The following is a 20,972-nucleotide window of genomic DNA, read 5'->3' as shown; positions in this document are numbered from 1 at the left end:
TGAGTCATTTTCTGCTTGCGTGCCCCCAAAGGGATAGTATCCATTTGATGTATATTGTGTAACACAGTCCCCCCCCCCCCAATCGCAGATAGGGACAGATAGGGACATGTGTGGGAATATATCTGTATTAGGTGCTTTACCTGTTAAGGCCTGAACCTCCGCTAGTTGAGAGCCTGGTGTGTATCCTGGAACGGTAATCACATTTACAGCGCCTCCACCTGTGCAGGATTCTAGTGTGTAGAATAACCCCTGACATAGGACCCACATTTAGTAACCACAAACACCAGGTTATGGTTAAACAGTTTACTACATGCAGATAAAAACATAACAATATAACAATCACAACAATCTTAGTGTCACCCTGTAACACGAGGCCTCATAGGCCGTAACCCCACACCATATATGCAGAGTACCAAGTGTCCCAAAAGTCCCCCTCCCACTCAAGTGTGAGACAGAGCTGCCCACTAAGTTGAGATGAGGTTGGTGCACTTGGTGTATGATGGAGGTAGTACCTGCCGGGTGTGTCCACACCCGGACGGCCGACTTAACGAGGATCCATCTGCGTCCAGCGCCAAATCCTCAGTGATGACGTCTGCCTCCACTTGAGGTGGTGTCCCGCTGATTGATCCCACCATAAAGATAGTCTCTTATCTTGATGGGTAGGTCTGGTCCCAGACCACACTTGTCAGGGCCGTGCATCACTACTGCTGTGACCCTGAACTTAACAAGCTACTAATGGGGCAGGGTCCCTACCTAAGAGGCCTTTCCCTATCGCAGCCACAATCTATCCCAATGAGTCGGGGCCTACCTGCAACCTACCCTCTCTGCATCCCAGCTCCGACTAACTTCCTCTCCTCAGCGTGCGAAATGTATCCTTTCTTGCAGGGGGAATCTCCCAGCACTATTGGCTGCTGTGAGTCACCTGTGCTCCAGCCCCTGGATTTGTAGCCCCTTGTGGACATCTCTACCATTGGCGCCGCGTGCGCCTGCTCCGCTGCGCATACGCAAACTCCTAATGGCCACAGCTGCCTGCAACTGTGCATGCGCGACTTCTGGGAGTCCCTGTGCTACGAAGCGCCATACTTGCCATTCCTCACTCTCCGTAATGGCCGCCGCGTTGCTTCTGCGCATGCGCGGGCCTCCGTGAATGCGCGAGTACACCAAAGATGGCGGTGCCCTGCAGAGGGAGCCGTCAGCCAGCCCGTCGCCACCCGCAACTACCCTTACTGTGAAGGAGGCAAGAGAGGGGGAGACGGAGGACCGGGGAACCAGAGGGGACCTGGCTACATCTGTAATGCATATTTTGGTGATGTTTCTTAAGCTAGGTCCCCGGTGGTGACGGCGGTGCACGCTGCACACCAATCACTCACCTCGGTAGTGGCAGGCCCCAGTGTCTCCTTGCGTGTTGGCTCACACGGTGCTGTGGCGCGTCAGCCAGCAGGGGATACAACATGCTTGTGTTCCCGTGCGACGACGTGGTCACGTGGTGCGCCGGGAGCCAATACAAGGGTAGATCACTTTGACCAATGGGAGCGCAGCTGCTGTTGACCAATGGCAGAGTAGCTTTTTCAAATCCATAAGAGGGAAAAAAATGTGTTTGTATTATGCCACTGTAACGTTTCCTGCTCCTGTTTGCAAAGCTGTGTGGGTGCAATTCCTATGCACATCTCCTTATTGCTTCCCCCCTCCAAATAGTTGGGGACCTTTTCCTACCATAAATAGAGGAAGCAATGTATGGGATTCCCCCCCCCCCCCCCCCATTTTGGCCACGCCCCCACACACCTCTGATCGCTCCCTACCGACCGCAGATCGCGGGTTTAAGCTGTGCACGCGCCACCAGGACGCCAGACGCGCATGCAGCAGCCTCCACCGGGGACTTAGCCTTATGTTTTATTTTTGTTGTTTCAATAGCCTACAACTCTATTAACCCGCTCTGGCATACAAGTCATTCCCATAGATATGAGGTTATTAGGTGTGTTGGGGATTGTGTGATTAGGTGATAGGAGTAGGGGCCCTGAGGAAGGTTGTTAGGCCCTGATGGTATAGGGAGGTGGAAGTTAACCCCTTGTGTGCCAAAGGGTATAGTAAGGCATTGCCAAGCAATGGTGGTAGCCCGATACCCCCAGATATTGGTATTCAGTGAATAGCATGGGAGTAAGTAATGCGGTGGTAATTACTCAGTTACTCACGCTGCATTAAAAATATCACATACATATTGCCGCTGTAAAATTCCCATTATCGCTGCTTTACTACTCACAATATGGCTATATTGAATAGATTGATAAACAAAATTCCCGTTAAACACCTATAACGCCAATCTATGCCTATGTGTTAATCAATTAATTAATCATCAACATTAGGGGAACATTTTATGTTATTACCTATTCATATAATAAAGCATACTGTGTAGATAGATTCATATCAGGTTTTACCTTAAAGGTAGTGGTTATTGATGCAAATTTGTTATCAGCTGTTTCAGGATTTCCAATCAGATAGTCCCAGCTAGTGAACATTTTAAAGCTGAAATTGTATTCCCCATCATCTCCATCACCTGTGCTTTCTTTAGCATTGCTAGCCATTCTGAAAGCAAAGAAAGACAAAGTTATTTGAAGACAGAAACAAAATACTACTTTTTACAAAGATACTAATCGGCTGCAACAGACCCTACACTGCACCCAGCCTAGAGAATAAGCGGGATTTCGCAGTGGATACATCACAATGGACCACATCCAAGTTATACAAGAAATGATTTCCCGAAGTAATGAATTCTATTCAAATAATAAAGCGTCAATGATGACTTTGCACAATTACAGTTCATGTATTAGTCCTGGAGAAGTATACTTGTTTTAAGTTACACGGCTACTCGGGGATTTAAAAAACAATCAATAATTCATCAAAAGAAATTATGCTCAAATCAGTGTTAGTACTTAAAATCCGATGAACTAAACACCACTCCATAATTGTACTGTATATGAATATAAATTATATTAATAAGTATCAAAGAAGTATAAATATCATCTATATTTATAGATGGGCAAAGAAGAAGATGAATAATGTATGTACTGTATGTACAGTATATCTTTATGTGTATAGTGCAAATCATGTAAAAATGGCAAAAAAAGTTAGTGAACCCCTGAGGATTTTCACATATTTCACAAATTTTAAACCGAAAATGTTATAAAATCTTAATTTTTGATCATTTATTTTTTCCACAAATAATTCAACATTCAATAACTATTTGTGAAAAAGTATGTGAACCTTTAGATTCAGTACCTGGTGGCACCCCCTTGAGCAGCAATGACTTCAATTAAGCAATCCTGTAACTTCTGGTCAGTCTCTCACATCGGTTTTGAGGAATCTTGGCTCATTCCTCCTTACAGAACTGCTTCAACTCATGACCCACTTTCGTGTCAGCTTCAGCTCACGGACGGATGGCCTGACATTCTCCTCTAGAATATTCTGATACAATGCAGAATTCATGGTTCTGTCAATGATGGCAAGCAGTCAAGGTCCTGAGGTGGCAAAGTAGCCCCAAACCATCACACTCCCACCACCATGCTTGACAGTTGTATTGAGTTTATTCTGTTCAAACACAGTGTTTGGTTTTCTCCAAACATAAAATTTCTCATTGAGGTCCAAAAGTTCTACCCTTGACTTGTCTGTCCAGAGAACATTGTTCCAGAGGTCTTGTGGATCATATATTTGCTCTTTGGCGAACTTCAGATGTGAAGCAATGTTCTTTTTTAGAGATATCCACAAAAATATATTTTTAGAGAGCAGTGTTTTCCTCCTGGCTATCCTTCCATGCACACCATTGTTGTTCAGTCTTTTTCTAATAGTTTATTCATGAACACTCACATTAACCAAGGCGAGTGTGGTCTGCAGATTCTTGGATATTACTTTGGGGTTATTTGTGACTTTCTGGATGATTTGCCGATTTGTTCATGGAGAGATTTTGGTAGGACAACCGCTCCTGGGTAAGTGACTATGATCTTGAACTTTCTCCATTTGTAGACTTTCTGTCTGACAATGGATTGGTGGAGTCCCAAATCCTTAGAGATGGTTTTGAAGATGACCCTTTCTAGACTGTTGAGCATCAATAACTGCTTGTCTGAGGTCCTCTTAGATATCTTTTGATTGTGGCATGACGTGTTTCCACACCCCTGTATGGTGAAGACCAAACTCACAAAGTCTCTGATCTTTATATAGGCTGTGGCCTCCCAAACTCACATCTGAAAATCTAACTAATTATTTAAACACCTGATTCTAATTATCCGCTTTAATTTAGCTGATAAAACCATGGTTTCACTTATTTTTGCACATACCAGACTCTTAATTACTTGTTTTTTGTTTAATGCATTCATAATTTTGTTTCAAAAGACATGGAATTGGTTAATATAAACCCTATTTTCTATTTAAGAAAATACTAGGTTTGAAGTTTATAATAAAAAAACTATGGAATTTCCATAATTATCATTGGACTTCACAAACTTTTTCTCTCCACTGTATTCCAGCACCGAAGGTTTCTTATGGTATAACACTGCTTTGTATGGCCCACTGTCTTGATCCTTTATAAGATTATAAGTACTAACTCAAATCACCAGGTCATATCATGATATTCTTATCAAACTTCAACAAAATAGATATCCCTTTGAGATGCTAATAGACAGTGACAGTGGTGCTTCCCAGCAGCTGTTTTTGCTCACACTACTAGCTAGAAAAGCAGTTGTTTTGGGTTCTAGTCTTGTTGGATCTAACACCAGTACACCATTCCAGTCACTAGGTGCCTTAGGTTTGTCAACTCAATATAGTTGTTATGGACATCCTTAAGATCCGAAGTGTGGGATGTGACTCATTTAAAAATACTTTGCATACCTGTACCTCAAGAGTCTCTCCTTATGTTGTTTGAGGGGATATACTACTAAATGGAATGCTTCCTCATGATTCCATTCGGCACATTGTTGGAATCCGTGGAACGGATTTAAGTTGAATGCGTCTAAGGGTTTTTAAAATCCATGTAGACAAGACCAAAATACAGATTTTGAAGAATCCAGGCTGCCTTAAAATGAAGCAATCTGATGGCAGATTTCATTGCGCTGATCGGATTTGGCAGTGAAAGCTACTGTATGGTAAATCCAGCGATCAGATTCAAACAGGTTTGTCCATCTCTAACTATAACAGGAGGTGCTTGGATGCCCTAGGGTCTGTACAGAAGTGAGTAGTAATAGTAACCTTGGATTTGGTTGGGGCCCTAAATAGCGAGTTTATCAAAGATCTCATCTCAGTGGCTGGATTGCATTTTTCCTCCATCGGATTGATGCCGGAATTCTCTGGAGTTGATGCACATGAATGCCAGCTCCGGAGACCCCCTGCTCCCGCACACTAGTATTGAAATTTAAATAAAAACACTGCGATCATCTGTGAGAGCTGTGCAGGGAGAGACGTCTCTCTCTGAGCAGCACAGATTGCAAGAAAATCACAGGGGGAGAACTTAGAAAAAAGTTGAGATAAGTTTACTGCTACGCCGAGCGGTATTGGAATTTTCCTACTGTACCCTACAGTTTAAGAGGGTTTCAGATTCTTTCTGAATACCGTGATAACACAAATGACAAACTGTCGGTGGGAACATGCCAAACTGTTCGAGATGGCAGCAAAGTTATCAAAGCTACTAGAATAGACCCTATAGAGGCTGCGATATGCCTCTCATTCTCAGCCTGGGGGGGAGTGTATGTTGAGTTAAAGGATGAGTATGATGTGTGAGGGTGAATGTGAAGTGTGTAAGAAGAGTTTGGGTGAGTGTGTGGGTGTGTGCTTGTGGAGAGGAGGGTGAGCGTGCATGTGTAAGCGAAGAGGGGACGAGTGAGGTGTGAAGAGCGCAGTTGACCATGAAATGTACAAAATCCTTCAAGGTGCCCCTGCTGTAAAAAAATTAAGAACCATTGCTCTAGCAGATCACTCCAGTGGGCACCCCATACATGGTACATCTACCGCCACTTTATTAGTAAGCTCTTGTTTGTTGTGTTACATGGATAGTTAATCTTACTCACGTTCTTATGACAACCATCAGGCTGTAGCCGAATACACCAACACCGACCAGGAAATAGGACAGTGGCAGTCTAAATTGTAACCAGCCAATTGTGCGCTGGTTGTTATAGAAGCCATAAAAGAGAACAGAATATTTGGCATAACCCTGAAAAGGAAGATTTACAATAAAATGATGATCTTACATTTTCTAAAACCCTGATTTTGTAAACTGTACTTTACTTCTAGGCGTTCACACAATGAATTGCTTTTGCTGTTGCAAGTGAGAACAGTAGGTTGATATTTTAAAACAGAGTCGTTACAGAGCAACTTGAAAGGAAAACAGAGTTAGTTTCATTTGTAGGTACTTGAAGTTATAAGTGACACATGTAGCAGGACTTAATGTCTCCAGGACTTAATGTCTCTGACACTGGAGCAAGCTGCCTAACCATGACCGTAGCTGCCCTGGCACCAGAAGATTATCGCTGTGGGGGGTCTGATCCTGAAGCATGGCCCCCCTGTAGCGATGTTGAAGCAGCACTATCTACGGAGCTGCAGATTTTTGCTTTCTCAGCTGTAACTCCCAAAACAGTGAGTCCTGTTACATCTGTATTCAGGGCCGCAGATAGATGACATAGGGCACAGGACTAGCCCCTCGTGTCAGCATCGCCCCCGTGTCGGCGCTCACACACCTGTATTTATCTCCCCCCTGTCTCTCACTCTTCCCCCCATCTTCCTCACTCACTCTCCCCCTCCCTCTCTTACACCCCTTCCACTATCACTAAATTACCCTGTTCCTCACACTCATTTCCCCCTCCTCCCCTAGCCGCGCACACGCACACACACACACACACACACACACACAATTCCCTACCATACCCATACAATTCCTCCTCCCACACTGCCCACACAACCTCCCCACCCATACACACACACAATACCCCATCCCAATACAAAACTACCCTCCCAAACACAGAAACCGCTACCCCTCAAATACAGACACCGCTACCCCCAAATACAGACACCACTACCCCCCAAATACAGACACAGCTACCCCCAAAATACAGACACCGCTACCCCTCAAATACAGACACCGCTACCCCTCAAATACAGAAACCGCTACCCCCCAAATACAGACACCGCTACCCCCCAAATACAGACACAGCTTTCCCCAAAATACAGACACCGCTACCCCCAAATACAGACACCACTACCCCCCAAATACAAACATCACTACACCCTCAGATACAGACACCACTAAACCCTCCCAGATGCGAACACCCCGATGCCACCCTCAAATACAATTACCACAACCACCACAAATATAATTCCCCCCTTCACCCAAAATACAATTCCCTCTCCACAAATATCATCCCCACACACATACACTTACACCCCCAAACATACTTACTGCCCCCCAATACACTTGCCACCCCACACCTATAAATACACTTACCACCCCAACACATACATTTATCACCCCCTCAAATACACTTACCCCCCCAACAAATACACTTACCACCCCCACAAATACACGTACCCCCCACATATATACTTACCACCCACACAAATACACTTACCAACCACCACAAATATACTTACCACCTCCCCCACAAATATTCTTACCAGACCCTCAAAATACACTTACCACCCCACCCCCAGAAATACACTACCCACCCACCCACCACCAATACACTTACAACCTCCCCAACCCCACAAATACACTTGCCTCTGGTTGCTGCTTCTGGCCCCAGCTCCCGACTTTCCAGCTGCTGCTGCTGTCTTGTCCCAGCCCAGGCCTCTCTCTCCCACCAGTGCACACTGGAAGCTGAGCCTGAATTTCGGGTGCACCCATGTTGGGAAGAGGAGGCAGCAGCTGAGAAGATCTGGGAGCAAGGGCTGGCGGCAGCAACCAGAAGTCCTCCCCTGGCTCTCTTCAGCTGCTGCATCATCCCACACCAGGCCTCTCTGTCTCCAATCGGTGTGCGACGGAGTTGGGTGCACCGGGAAGTTAGGCTCAGCTTCCAGCGTGCACCAGATGGAGAAAGAGAGAAGCTCGGCGTGGGACTAGGCAGCAGCTGGGGAGAGCCAGGAGCTGGGGCGCAGCGGCACCAACCAGAGGCCCGGCCACTCGGAAGCTGGATGCAAAAGTTAAGCTCAGCCTCTGGCCAAGCCCAACTTCCAGCGCTGAATGGCCAGGCCCCCCTGTAGCCACTGGGACAGAGACACTTGTCCCGGCTCTCCCTCCCAACTCCACCCCCCTCGCCCCTCCAATCCCCCCCTCTGTCGGCGACCCTATCTGTATTCACCGGACAACTTAATTCTCAGCATCAGTTACTTTAGGTTCTTTTACTAGAGCCCAATGACACTGGTAACACCATTGTAATTGTTTCTAGATTGAAATGTAAACAAATGCTCAATAAATCAGTGACAACTTAATATATTTGCCTAACAAGTGCTGAATCCTCATTGAATAAATCAGCCCTACCTACAAGATGAAATAAAAAGTAACATACTGTAGAAGAATGTACCTCAAAATCCCAAAGCACAGAGAAATCCATGGCGGTTTTTTCTTCTTTTCTTGGTACATTCTTTCGAGGTAAACTTCCATAAGGCATTCCCATTAGTATCTGGTTTGCATATATGAAAACAAGTTAAAAACAGAACAGAATAGTTTAATTGTTTGTTCTTGTATAGTATCAATATGGTTCAATTTGATCCAAAACACAGAACATACTGTATGTAATCCCCTTTGGGATTATGATGTCCTTAAGGGGTTAAGTTTGTTGGCCCATACAGGGTATATGGGTAAAACCCTGTCCCCATCACATGGTGCTGGGATGATTCAGCAGTAGTTAAGCCCTTCCCCTTCTGCCTGGATACAGTGACGTCAGACTGGCATATATATATATAGTAGTGGGGAGAAGCTTCTGGAAGAGAGATCCCTGGAGGAGACCCAGAGGAGGGATCTCACTGTAGATAGTATGTAAGTGTTTAGTGTAAAGGTAGGATAGGCTAAGGAGCTCCATTTTATTCTTTAATAGTTACTGTAGGGAAAGTGCAGCAGTTAGATAGTGTCCTTATGAATGGTCTCTTACTACTCACTGCATTTCTATAGCGGCATTCTATGCACAAATGGGGCCCCACAGAGCACAGCCCCACAGGATAGTTGGACCTGCCACATCGGAGGTTCCATAGCTGTCCCTACTTGAGATTGCCACAAAGTGGCATGTAGTGCCCCTGAGAGGGGCACTGATCACCGACAGAGAGATTAGAAGAAGGCCCGACAGAGGCCCTAAAGAGATGAAGCTCTACCCATGCCGCCCAGAAGAGTGTTTCATTAGGCAACAAAAGGGAATAAAGCCTCAGCTCCTCCCAGTGGGCTGAGATAGGCAGCTAGGGAAGACCGGGTTTAGATAGTAAAAGAGTGAAGGTCACAATGTTCATACCAAGATCACTGTGAATGTTCATGGAACAATAAAGCTGCTGTTCGAATGAATAATATTCCTAGCACCCATCATTGCTACCTCATCACCCAGCCACACGAATCCAGCACCCTGACAAGGTAACCACCTCTGAGTAAGCCAAAATAAGAACCATTGATGTAAACTCTGTAGGAGCCGGGCAAGGAGGATTATCCATACATTTTCATCTGCGTTAATTTGCACAAGTGACATACAGTATGTTTGAAGCGTGTTTATCTTCCTTCTTACATTTGCCACAGAACTCTTAGAAGCAGAGGTTAACGCAATGTAAATGTGATTGCAAAAATGTAGCAAAGCAGCTTGTGACTCATGCAGAGTTAAAAGTTTGCACTTGTTTTTGGACCAATGCTTTCATCTGGGACACGATACAATTCCATTATTTGGGACATAGGGTTGAAGGGCAGTGAAAAAAAGAATCATATGCACTACAGGAAGATTCATACTCAGTACAGCTACAGTACGTATCTTTGTTAATCTGTTCAAAGTGAAAACGCCAGGATGATTCATTAACACATTATAGCACAGAGTGTTGTAACTGTAATTTAATGTTAAGCATTAAAAAATGTGCATGTGCACCACAAAAATCCAGGCACAGAATGCTTTGTGGCCAGACAATATAACAAAACAGTGGGGAATGCCTGCAGGATGGTGGGTTGTATGGGGAAAGTATTAGCAAGCGGGTAATATGAGGAAGGTGGTAATGTCACTTTTTATAACACTGCTAAGATTTTATCTCGAGAACTACAGTATCATCAGTTATGGACAATAAGCAACTACGGGGCCTTTTCTAGTAGGTTTGATAATGAACTCATCGAGCATTTTTAGCACTTCTCCAACGATTTAACATGTGTAGCTATTCAGAAAGCTTCGATAGCATGCCAACATTGTTCGGGAAGTGCTGCTTCCCTAGCGGTAGTGCTCCCGCCTAGACACACCGAGGGGGAGCTCCAAAAACGCACAAACTCGCATTTCTTGTTAGATCAGCCTATTCTAGTAGCTCCCGCAATCTCATCGAGGCAGCAACTAGCGAGCAACTCGCAGATCTCATCTCGCCACAACAAGGATGGCGGGATGGGTTTTGACGTATGACTTGGATGAATAAATGTATTTTGACTACATCAGATTGAAGCCGGCGGTCTCTGGAGCTGCCCCACATTGATACCAGCTCCAGAGACCCCCTGCTTCAATCCAATGTAATAAAAATACATTTACAGGCAGCTTCATTACCTTAGCGGCTAACCGCTATAGTATTGAAGCAGGGGGTCACCGGAGTTGAACTGCATTAATTTTAGCCTTGGATACCCCCTGCTTCCCAGGTTACAGCCCCCGGTATGGGATACCGGTATCCCCTTGCATTATTTAAATCTCCTGTGTCACTTGACCAGGACATTTAAACGCAGAGGAGATACCGGCACCCCATACCGGGGCCTGTAACTCGGGAAGCAGGGGGTCCCCGGACCTGAAATGAATGCGGTTCAGCTCAGAAGAACCCCTGCTTCAATACTCTGTTATTAAAATTAAATAAAAATAGTGCGATCGTCTGTAAGAGCTGTGCAGGGAGATGCAGCTCTCTTTGTGCAGCTCTTACAGACTGCGGGAATATCACAGCGGTAGGACTTAGAAAAAGGCTGAGATAAGGACACTGCTATCCCGAGCGGTACTGGCATTTTCCTACCTCCTTTTCCTTTGTGACTTGTGGTAATGCTTTCTGATTCTTTCTGAATACCGTGATAACACAAAGGTCAGACTGTGGGGTAGGTTCATGCCAAACCCTTCGATTTGGCAGTGATTTTATTGAAGCTACTAGAACAGGCCCCTAAGAGCCTTGTTCTATAGAATCCAAAGCTCGGGCACTTTACATCAATGGGGATATTTGTCTGAAATCGTCCAGAAAGGCCACTTCGGACAAGATAGAATTTACCCCTAAAACTTTAAAGTTAATTAGAAAAACCCACAGTTGGGAAAGCTCACCAAATACATAGTAATGTCAAACCTTATAGTTTCTATGGGAGAACTGTTGGGCTGCGAACTTGTCAAAGACTAGGTACCCAATGGCTGCTGCGGTGCACGCTATGGCGTGCGTGCCACACACAAGTCACAGCCCTCTATGGGGCAGGCCCCAGTCGGCGTATGTGCATGCGCCCACAAGTTGCGATGCGCGACAGCTTTGGCCAAAAGACAAGATTGGCCACGTCATGACGGCAGATCAGCCAATGAGGGCGAAGCAGCCGCGTGATGTCATGGCCCCGCCCCCCGCCATGCCCCCCAGTCGCGAGTGATCTGAAGTCCATCAGATCGCTCGGCTGGAGGAGGAGAGTGCCGGTAGGTGCTCCGGCGCCCGCACCGGGGCCGTAGCCTATAAGAGCAAAAGCAAAGACATTTCTACACACATCTTTCCAGATGTCCACATATATTACACTTACTGTAATGCTGTTAAAAGCCTGAAATACAAATATAGTCCACCATTGCCTGTGTTTTAGTACTATTCAGCACGCTGCATAATTTTTTTTAGAAATCATAACATATGCAAATAAATATATACAAATGATCTCTGCAGTGCTAAAACATAAATATTAAAGGTTTGTCACACATGCAACAGAAGCCTGCGAAAATGTGATATCAACAAAAGATGTGTATACTTACAAACTATACAGATTTGGATTTAAAAGTAAATACAATCATGTTGTAGTAGGTAAAAGTGAAGAATAATAACCTCCACCGTGCAAAGTACAGTAACGATAAAATATCAATGAGTATGTTTGCGTCTTCGACAGGTCTCCAAACCGGCTTCATTTAGCCCATTGACACATTTAATTGTTCCAAATACAGTAGTTCATGCAGCTTTCTTGTTACCTCAGGTAAATCATACTCTAGAAAAGATTTATTGCATTGAGAAGAAAAAAAGTGCTTACCTCTGGTATTACGACCAGTCCAAAAATTAGACCAAAAAGGACTAGATTTACACCATACATCCACCTCAGGAATATAAAGTATGATGCAACAGATGAACCAAAATGACCTAAAGGAGTAATAACAATGTAATTAGAACCATAGAAAAGGAGAATTATATTACATGAAGCCAAGGTTTGCATATAATGTATATCTAGTTTGAAAGAGTGAAATATAGAGAATACCTATGTACCTGTCAGTTAAAAGCAAATGGAACCATGCAGTGATGTACAGTATTTTACTGAGATTATTTTATCACTGAAATGCAAAAGAATTTTCCTTCAAGAAACGCAGAGGGTGTTTTATCAACTCAACGTGTTATTGCATTTTAGCTCATCTTTGCTGGAAGATTATTTCTCGACATGTTCTAGGATTTGGTTTCACATGCGCCTGGGGATGTTTGACTGTGAGTAAGAAAAACATTGAAGAAGATGACTTCAAGTTATTGATACATTTGACAAATGTTACAGTGATATGTTTGTGTGATTGGTGGTAAACAGCTATCTGGTTTCGCAAGCAAACAATATTGCACTTACAGCAAGTCCGTGTAAAGCAAGTCTTCGGGTTACAATGTTTGCCTCTGTCTTTTTCTTTTGTATCTGGTGGCTCTTATACTGAGGAGGTCTGACTATCTTGGTGGAGGAGGGCGGAGGACTACGATCGGTTCATCAGTACCTAGTACCTACCAGTAATTCTCTTTATTGTAGCTCTTTGCCCTCCTTTGTTTGTTGTTTTTTATGTATAAAGCCATGCTACGCCGTAAGCTATGGTACCTTACAGCATGGCTTAGTGAATATGGTCCTTTACAGCCCATTTAAATGAATAGGGTGCATGATGTTTTCTGGCCTGGAAGGCGTCTTAAGGAGTAACACTGCTTAGTGAATATATTTTTGGGGGCCTATTCACTTAAATAGGCTACATGGTGACTTTCAGCACTTCTTAAAAAATATGGTAAGTATGTCTCACCAATGTTTTAATACTTGTTACTAGTTTCTAAGGGGCCTATGTATGAGGTTTGGCAAAATCCTTTCTGGGTTTTCATATTCCGGTTCAGCATTTTGCTCTTGCTCGCTCTCTGTGGCTGGATCGTCCATTTTTGCTCCTGGAAACTTCCTTTAAAAGGAAAGCCCTGTTAGCGGGAAGTTGCCGAGCAAAGTTCCAGTTTCCTGCTCTGTTCATGCAACGCGTATATGCTTTTTGTCTCTCACGTTACCAGACCCAACTCACATATCTCGACTACCCTTGGCTTCAGCCCGCCTCGACCATTGCAAGTACCTCGACTAACCTTTGATTTCAGCCTGCCTCGAGCTCTGCATCCACACCGACTACGCAACTCTGCTGCCAGCCCTGACCAGCTTACGACTCACTACTCTATCAGGACTCTGTCCCTCGGCTCAGGTAGGTTCTTTCACCTTCCTACCTCAGCCCTGCGGGTCCGTTTCCTGCTTGAGACACTATGCTTCATAAACCAACTCGCTGGTCCTGTTACGTCACCATTTTTTTCAGCGTTGTTATCACGGTATTTAGAAAGCTCTGATGACCTGCGATAGCAAAACTGGCAAGGAGCCAGCAATTTGATGTTCGCCTCTCTCACAAGGGCTCCCCCGGCGATCTGCAGCGATCTGGCCCATCTGCATAGAGAGCTGCACAGAGAGAGGGCCGCCTCTCCCTGCACATATCTCACCAGTGATTGCAGGCTTTTAATAACATTTTTAATACTAGTGTAGGTGAGCAGGGGGTCTCCAGAGCAGAACTGCATTGATTTGAGGTCCGGGGACCCCCTGCTTCCCGAGATACAGGCCCCGTTATGGGGTGCCGGTATCTCCTATGCATTTAAATGTCTCGCATCATGTGACCGTGGGATTTAAATGCATAGGAGATACCGGTACCCCATAACGGGGCCTGTATCTCGGGAAACAGGGGGTGCCCGGACCTCAAATCAACGCGGTTCTGCTCTGGAGACCCCCTGCTCATGCACACTGGTATTAAATGTTGATTAAAACAGCTTCATTACCTTAGCGGCTAGCCGCTAAGGTAAGGAAGGGGTTCAACCTCAATAGCCTGTTTATTGGGGGTATAGGGATTGGGTGAAGGGGGTAGTAGCCCCAAGGATGGATGTTTAGGCCTACCAGGTGATAGCGGGAGGGGTTAACCCCTTCATTATCTTCACGGTATTAATCGCTAAGGTAATGAAGGGCTTAACTCCACCTGCAGCCCCCCCACAAGGCCTAAACACCCAATAAGGGCCAAATACCACCTTCACCCACCCCCGCTACCCACAATAAACTGGGCACTGGTAGTTAACCCCTTCATTGTCTTGGCGGTTAACTGTTAATGTAATTAAGTGGCCTGTAAATGCATTTTTCCTGCGTCTGATTCATGCTGAATTAATGTGTATCAGCTCCCGAGACACCCGGCATCAATCCAATGCAGGAACTAAGTCCCTCTCTCGCCGTCGCTTCTGAAGCTTCTTGGCAGCTTCACGCCAACTTTTTCTGGCGATAGGAATTTGGGAGTACATAGCCATTCTAGAGCCTCGATAAGCCTTGATAAACGTATCGAGGCTACTAGAATTGTACGAGTTTCAAAACTAGCGATAAGTGGCTTATCGCCGCTCACTTGGCAATTTTTTTTTGATGGTAGAAAAAATTGGCGATTCAACCCACTTATTTGAGGCTTTCTGAATCACTGAAGGCATTTTGGGCTGATAACAGCCAAAAAGCATCGATAAGTGGGTTATGAAGACTACTAGCATAGGCCCCTAAGTATGAGGACATTTATGCTGTAGTATTGTTGATAATATTTATGAGCACCCACATTCCCTTATGATCAAGATAACAACCCTTAAGTACGTTCAGCTGGAGCAAGCCCTTGCAACACCATTCTGCACCTTGACCAATGCAAGGCCCATTTCTTTTGAACATGTCCTACAATATCTGAAGTAGTTATCAGGAGCCTATGATTCCTATGAGTATTAAGATTGAAAGAAGATGACTTAATGGACTATTGTAGTTAAGTGTCTTTGTACCAAAGACAAGGGCAGAGATCACCTAATGTAACTTCCAAAAAATTCGGACATTTTGAAGTGCAGTAATAAATTATGGCAAGACAACAAATATAAATCTTATTTGAGTGGATAAATGGAGTGCTTAAACTTCATTGAAATAAATCCAGACCATTATATTTAAGGTGAATGAAAGAAAAAAGGTTTCACATATTGCTTTATATTTCTGTTTTATGTTCCCAACTTCCATGCTGAGTAAGAACATTTACATACAGTAGTTTACACATGGTGTATTGTTCTAATGAACCCTACTATCAATTACAGCTCATACTGTACAAATAAAGGCTTAGGAATCGGAGTAAATGACAGGCCATTATTGCAACTTCCATCTGAGTGTAGGTCATGAGCATTGAATCCTTTCTCAAATGTACTGTAACATATGGATTTGGTGTGAACGCCACATACTTTCCACTTCTTTAATCTTCCTTTCCCATGGTATGCATGCAGTTTTAAAATTTTCAAAGTCCCTTTTAAACTTTATCCATTTCTGAAAAACAAAATGCATTTGAAATCATTATAACTTTTGATATTTTTTTTTCACAGTGGAAGATCCAATTGGCCATTTTAGAGTTACCATATATTACTTCTATTCCCGTTACTCCCCATGGTATTTGGAAAAGTAGATAAGGGAATAAAATAGTTAATCAATAAATAGGGTAAATAGACAGATAGAAGTTAAGTATATTCTGTAGGCGGTTAGGCTAGGTACACAGAAAGTTAGGATAGAGAATTATACTCAATATATAGACATTTAGATAAGTGGAATAAGGGATATATTTATACATATATAGAAGAATAAGGGAATACTAAGATAAATACATGTTAATTAAGGCATAGTGAATGGTAACAGTAATAGATAAGAAACATTACAAGGTAGTAGGCAAAGACTTTAGCAATCGGAGGATACAGTGAGTATCGTAGTGCAAGAGAAGGAAACATCACAGCGCTATTGTTGGGCAGACACCGGAAGGAGGGGCGTTTGACATCACAGCGCTGGGGCGTGCTTCTCCCCCGTACCTCAAAAGCCCCCGCGCGTGCACACACACCATCACGTGGCCACCACCTGCACTATCATGTTTGGTTGTCTGCGCACATCTTCTTCGGCTGCCCGCCCGTGCACAGCTTCTTGGCCGCCCGCGAACTGCTTTTTCGCCTTCCGCGCACAGCGTCTGCTGGTCTGTGCACACCAGGTTTCGCGCACGCCGACTGCGCCCCCCTAAATAATCTTGCGCCCCCTCAAGGGGGCTCGCCCCTCAGTTTGCGCACTGCTTCACTATAGTACCAAATGCATCCAGACAGAACACAAATAGGTGTAGGTGGTGAGGCTGCACTTAAGTATCTCCCAATTCAGCAAGGCATAGTACACCATTTTTTTAAAGCATTAAACGTACTGGCCAGGTGAATTGGAGCAACAAAGAAACTTAGGTCTGCTCCTATTCGCACAGACTATCCATTAGATGGGAGCTCCCTAACTAAGGGGACATATTTCTAGTTGTTCATTATTACAGGGTTTGGATATGAGTAACGCCATCTTTAGCTATGACCTAACTAACGTAACATTAAATCCCTGCATTATGTATAACGGAGCTCTGTGTATATGCGTTCTTAGAGGGAACACCTCTTTTGCATATCATTAAGATTAATGTCCCTTATAGTAACGCAAGGGCTTGTTACGGCTGAAAACAGCACTTAACGCATCATTAGTGAGCTTTGAAGATCCCCGTTACCACTTAACGAGATGTTAAATGAAGTTAACATCTCGTTAAGTCAATAATGGAGCTTTGAGGATCTGCCCCCTTATGCACAACACACTTTGGCTAGATCACCTTACATATTGATTATGGGAAAGAATAGGCTGCTGGGGGTTTAGTGCTGTTAATTAATAACACCTTACATGACATTGTGTATGGTAGTGCTCTTTTACCGGACATTTTATTTACCCAACTAAAAGGAATTTGGTATAAATGAATTAATATAGTAAATTATTAGTGCACATTATTGGAATCACCTTTTCTCTCTTGTGTATGTACTGTAATTAAAACTTCTTCTTTACATAAAGGCTGATTGATTCTGTGGTGTAGTTTCCTTTATCTTCACTTCTAAAAAATAAAGTGCCACTAATATATACGTTATAACTGAGCTTTCAGATGTTATTGCTACTGGGTGGCAATAGTTAAATGTGTTTATTAAGTATTCTAATGCAATCAATGTTGTGTTATTCCCCTTCATAGATTGTTCTTCCAATCAGTCATTGCTGAATTGTCTTAAGTAACTGAGCAGAAATAACCAGCCCACATAATCGGAAGTAAAGGAAGAGCTCACGGCTGCACGGATAACGACTTCACTTCCAAATACATGTTAATTTAATGATTCAGTACAAATGAACCAATGCAGTTCTGTGAATTTACCACAATATTGATTTCTGATCGTTTACAATGTGATCACTCATGACTTTAGTGTCTTTATGCCCCTCCTTGCATATAGAATATAAACAGTGACCGTTGCAGTATTTCCTACAATACTACATTGTCAGTGGAAGAAAATACAAATAAATAGATTTCTCATTAAGCTTTTAATCCTTGAACATTTGTACTTTTTTTGTGCTCTGCATATTTAGATTAGCAACCTCTTAAAATGATTGTTTCTCACAACTCCCTCTCTAAATAATGCAATAAACATTTGTTTCCAAAGGCCGGGAGTGAAAGCGTTTATTAAAAGTCTAGGGAAAGTAATTTGTAGGTCCCACTGACAAATAATAATGTTTCAATGGGATGTGCCTTCCCCTGTGTTCTATGAGTTCCAATGCCAACCCAACATATGTGAGCCACAGCTTAGTGATAGAGATACAACAATACCCCCAAACAAACCTGAACGAATAAATGCTATCCATTGAGTTCACCTACTTACTGTATATCACAAAATTATTTATTGATTAAACTATGAATAATCTTAATTTTAAATCAAGTGAATATTATGATTTCTGCTGCAACAAGTACATTAATGCATAAGGATTTATTTGCCCAACATGACTATTCATGACTTTGACAGAACTGTACTTCAATGAAGCTTGCATGGCATAAGCACATCATAAAACATGGTGGAATATCCTTAACCATGTATGTAGTGCAAAATTGCTTACATATGTAAAGAACTGGTACGACCATTGCCAAGGCAAGTGTATGCAGCATAGGATGAGTACTGTAGGTTTGAGGAGCCATTCACACTTTAAGTCAGGTATCTGCACTCTACTGACCTTTGGAACTGTGCCCTCTTAATGAAGATATACTAATTTCTGTATAATGCAGACTGTATAAACACTCCATAACATGCCAATTAGTGTCTGTGTAAAGTGCGTTCAAGAAACACATTTTTTTTTAATATATATACACGACTTGTACATTTAGGTTCATAATCAATATACAGTACAGCAAATGAAATCACAATTGCTTTTTGGGAAGCATTTCTGGTTTCTCTGTAACAGAAATCCTTAATTTTATTCCATGAGAAAAATACCATTTTAAGTTCTTTAGAATAGGGATCCTTTTGCTAATTCCTATTTGTACCTCAGATTGAATGTAAAGAAGCCTAGTCTATTTAGAGAAAAAAAAAAGAACATACTTTTTTTTTTAAAGAGTGGCAAACTGGCATTTGTGTCACTATCTTTCTTTAAGAATTAATTTCATCACCTTCTCTAGATATAATACGTTTTCAAAATAATATTTTAACCCTCTAATAGTCCAATATATTCCCGTATTTACTCACCTTCAACATCATTATTTTGTATGCATAAAATTTCTTTCCTTTTCCCTTTCCCAATGCTCCTTCAAACTTCTCCACAAAATGCTGAGCATGCCTAGTAAAAACAAGAGGTGCAGATGCAGGATTTACATTGTGTGTACTATGGCGAAACAATATTGTTTCTGATCAGTGTACTGTTTTGAAAAGAAGATCTTTTCTTGTCAATATAAAATAAGTCCTTAACAATGATCACATCAGACATACAGTAACTGCTGAAGACAATCTCACTGCAACACAGTACTAAACATATTTATCTTCATTTTAAAAAAAAAGTATTTTTTTTTATCTTTATGGATAATGTCTGAACTTAAACTGTGGGGTCACTGTTTGCTATACCATGTCTATCTCACAATTCGAGCAGCCACTGCAGTTATTAGAGGATACAATAGTTTACAATGGTGCCTTATCCAGCTGACACTGCAACTAATTAGTCCAGCAACCTCCAACACATTGGTCTACCTGCCCCATGCACAATAAATGATAGCATCTTGATTTAATTTCTAGGACATCTGAAAAGGCTACAGGGTTTCTGTTCTTTGTCTCAGCCATACAGCAGGCTTCAGTGGTTTTACAACTCAGTGAAATCCTGATAGCTGAATTCCAATTATAGGTGTCTTTAATTAAAACAGTTAACCTGATCCATGTCTAGATATCAGCTAAAGACGCTTCTTTGGATGTCAGATCTTTGGTTACAATAGCCATCCGGAGATTTTATACTCCTCTTAAAGTGAACCACTGTATAATGCTGCATCGAGATTGTGTTCATTTTCATCATCTATTTACTATACTGTAATACAATGGGGTGTGGGGGTGTTGCAGACTAAGTTTCTTCCATAAAAAAACATGATAAAATTATTACCAATTGTTTCTAAAATATTATGTTTAATAACAATCAAGTGACAATGGTGATACCATTTACTTGGTTTACATACTGTATATACAAAATATATGTGAGTTCACTTTGAATAGAGATGTGCACTTGACCTCATGGTTTGGTTTTAGTTCTAAAATGTTTTCGTATTTTGGTTTTGCCTAAATTCATCAAACGGTTTTAGTTTTGGATTTAGGAAAACATTTGAATTTGATGGAAAAAATATATAATTTTGTACGCTGTTTTTTGCTTTCTATTTAAGTATTTATATAATTGACAATATAGTTAGCAACACATGCTAACAAATATTATGTCTTTTTCCATTATTCGGAACAGGACAAGGTAAAAGAGAGACAGGACACAGAGACCGAGTGCGTGAAGAATGGTGTTCCAAGTAAGTTAAGACAGGGGAAAGAGACTAATATTTGGAGATAGAGACAAGGCTGCTGAGAGTGGGTTCGGGCCCCCCGTGAAAAACATTGTCGGGCCCCCCAGCAGCTCTTTTCTCTCCCCGCACTTAGCTGGCCTTGCTGCTGCCCTCGTTTTCCTTCTGAACGGTCACCAACGTGGCATCACTTTGCCATCGTAACGCAATGCTGCGATGTCGCATTGCCATGGATATGTGACACTGTGTGACATCACGTTGGTGATGTTTGCAATGTCATTTGACTCTGCAGTTCAGAAGGAGAAGGAGGGCGGCAGCAAAGAGTGACAAATAATGATACAACCGATGATACATATGCAACATAGTTCTTCCAGATTGTCGAGCCCCGGTAATTTCTAC

The 20,972-nt window shown here is 42.7% G+C and overlaps 1 protein-coding gene across 1 annotated transcript in view; it reads right to left on the bottom strand.

Annotated features, from left to right (window-relative positions):
- LOC142476217 (transmembrane channel-like protein 2) overlaps positions 1 to 20,972 on the bottom strand; it is a gene marked incomplete at its 3' end in the record, with an annotated part of 63,308 nt that overhangs the window by 10,640 nt on the left and 31,696 nt on the right. Inside the window, exons 6-11 of the mRNA XM_075581707.1 lie at positions 19,282 to 19,372; positions 15,925 to 16,006; positions 12,419 to 12,525; positions 8,553 to 8,651; positions 6,048 to 6,190; positions 2,433 to 2,580 (exon numbers count right to left, since the gene is read on the bottom strand). Of these exons, the coding sequence (XP_075437822.1) occupies positions 2,433 to 2,580; positions 6,048 to 6,190; positions 8,553 to 8,651; positions 12,419 to 12,525; positions 15,925 to 16,006; positions 19,282 to 19,372 (670 nt within the window). The remainder of the gene's footprint in view (positions 1 to 2,432; positions 2,581 to 6,047; positions 6,191 to 8,552; positions 8,652 to 12,418; positions 12,526 to 15,924; positions 16,007 to 19,281; positions 19,373 to 20,972) is intronic.

The sequence above is a fragment of the Ascaphus truei genome, unplaced genomic scaffold (genome assembly GCF_040206685.1).
Source record: "Ascaphus truei isolate aAscTru1 unplaced genomic scaffold, aAscTru1.hap1 HAP1_SCAFFOLD_1504, whole genome shotgun sequence".
Lineage (NCBI taxonomy): Eukaryota > Metazoa > Chordata > Amphibia > Anura > Ascaphidae > Ascaphus > Ascaphus truei.
This window is presented reverse-complemented; position numbering and strand designations above follow the sequence as displayed.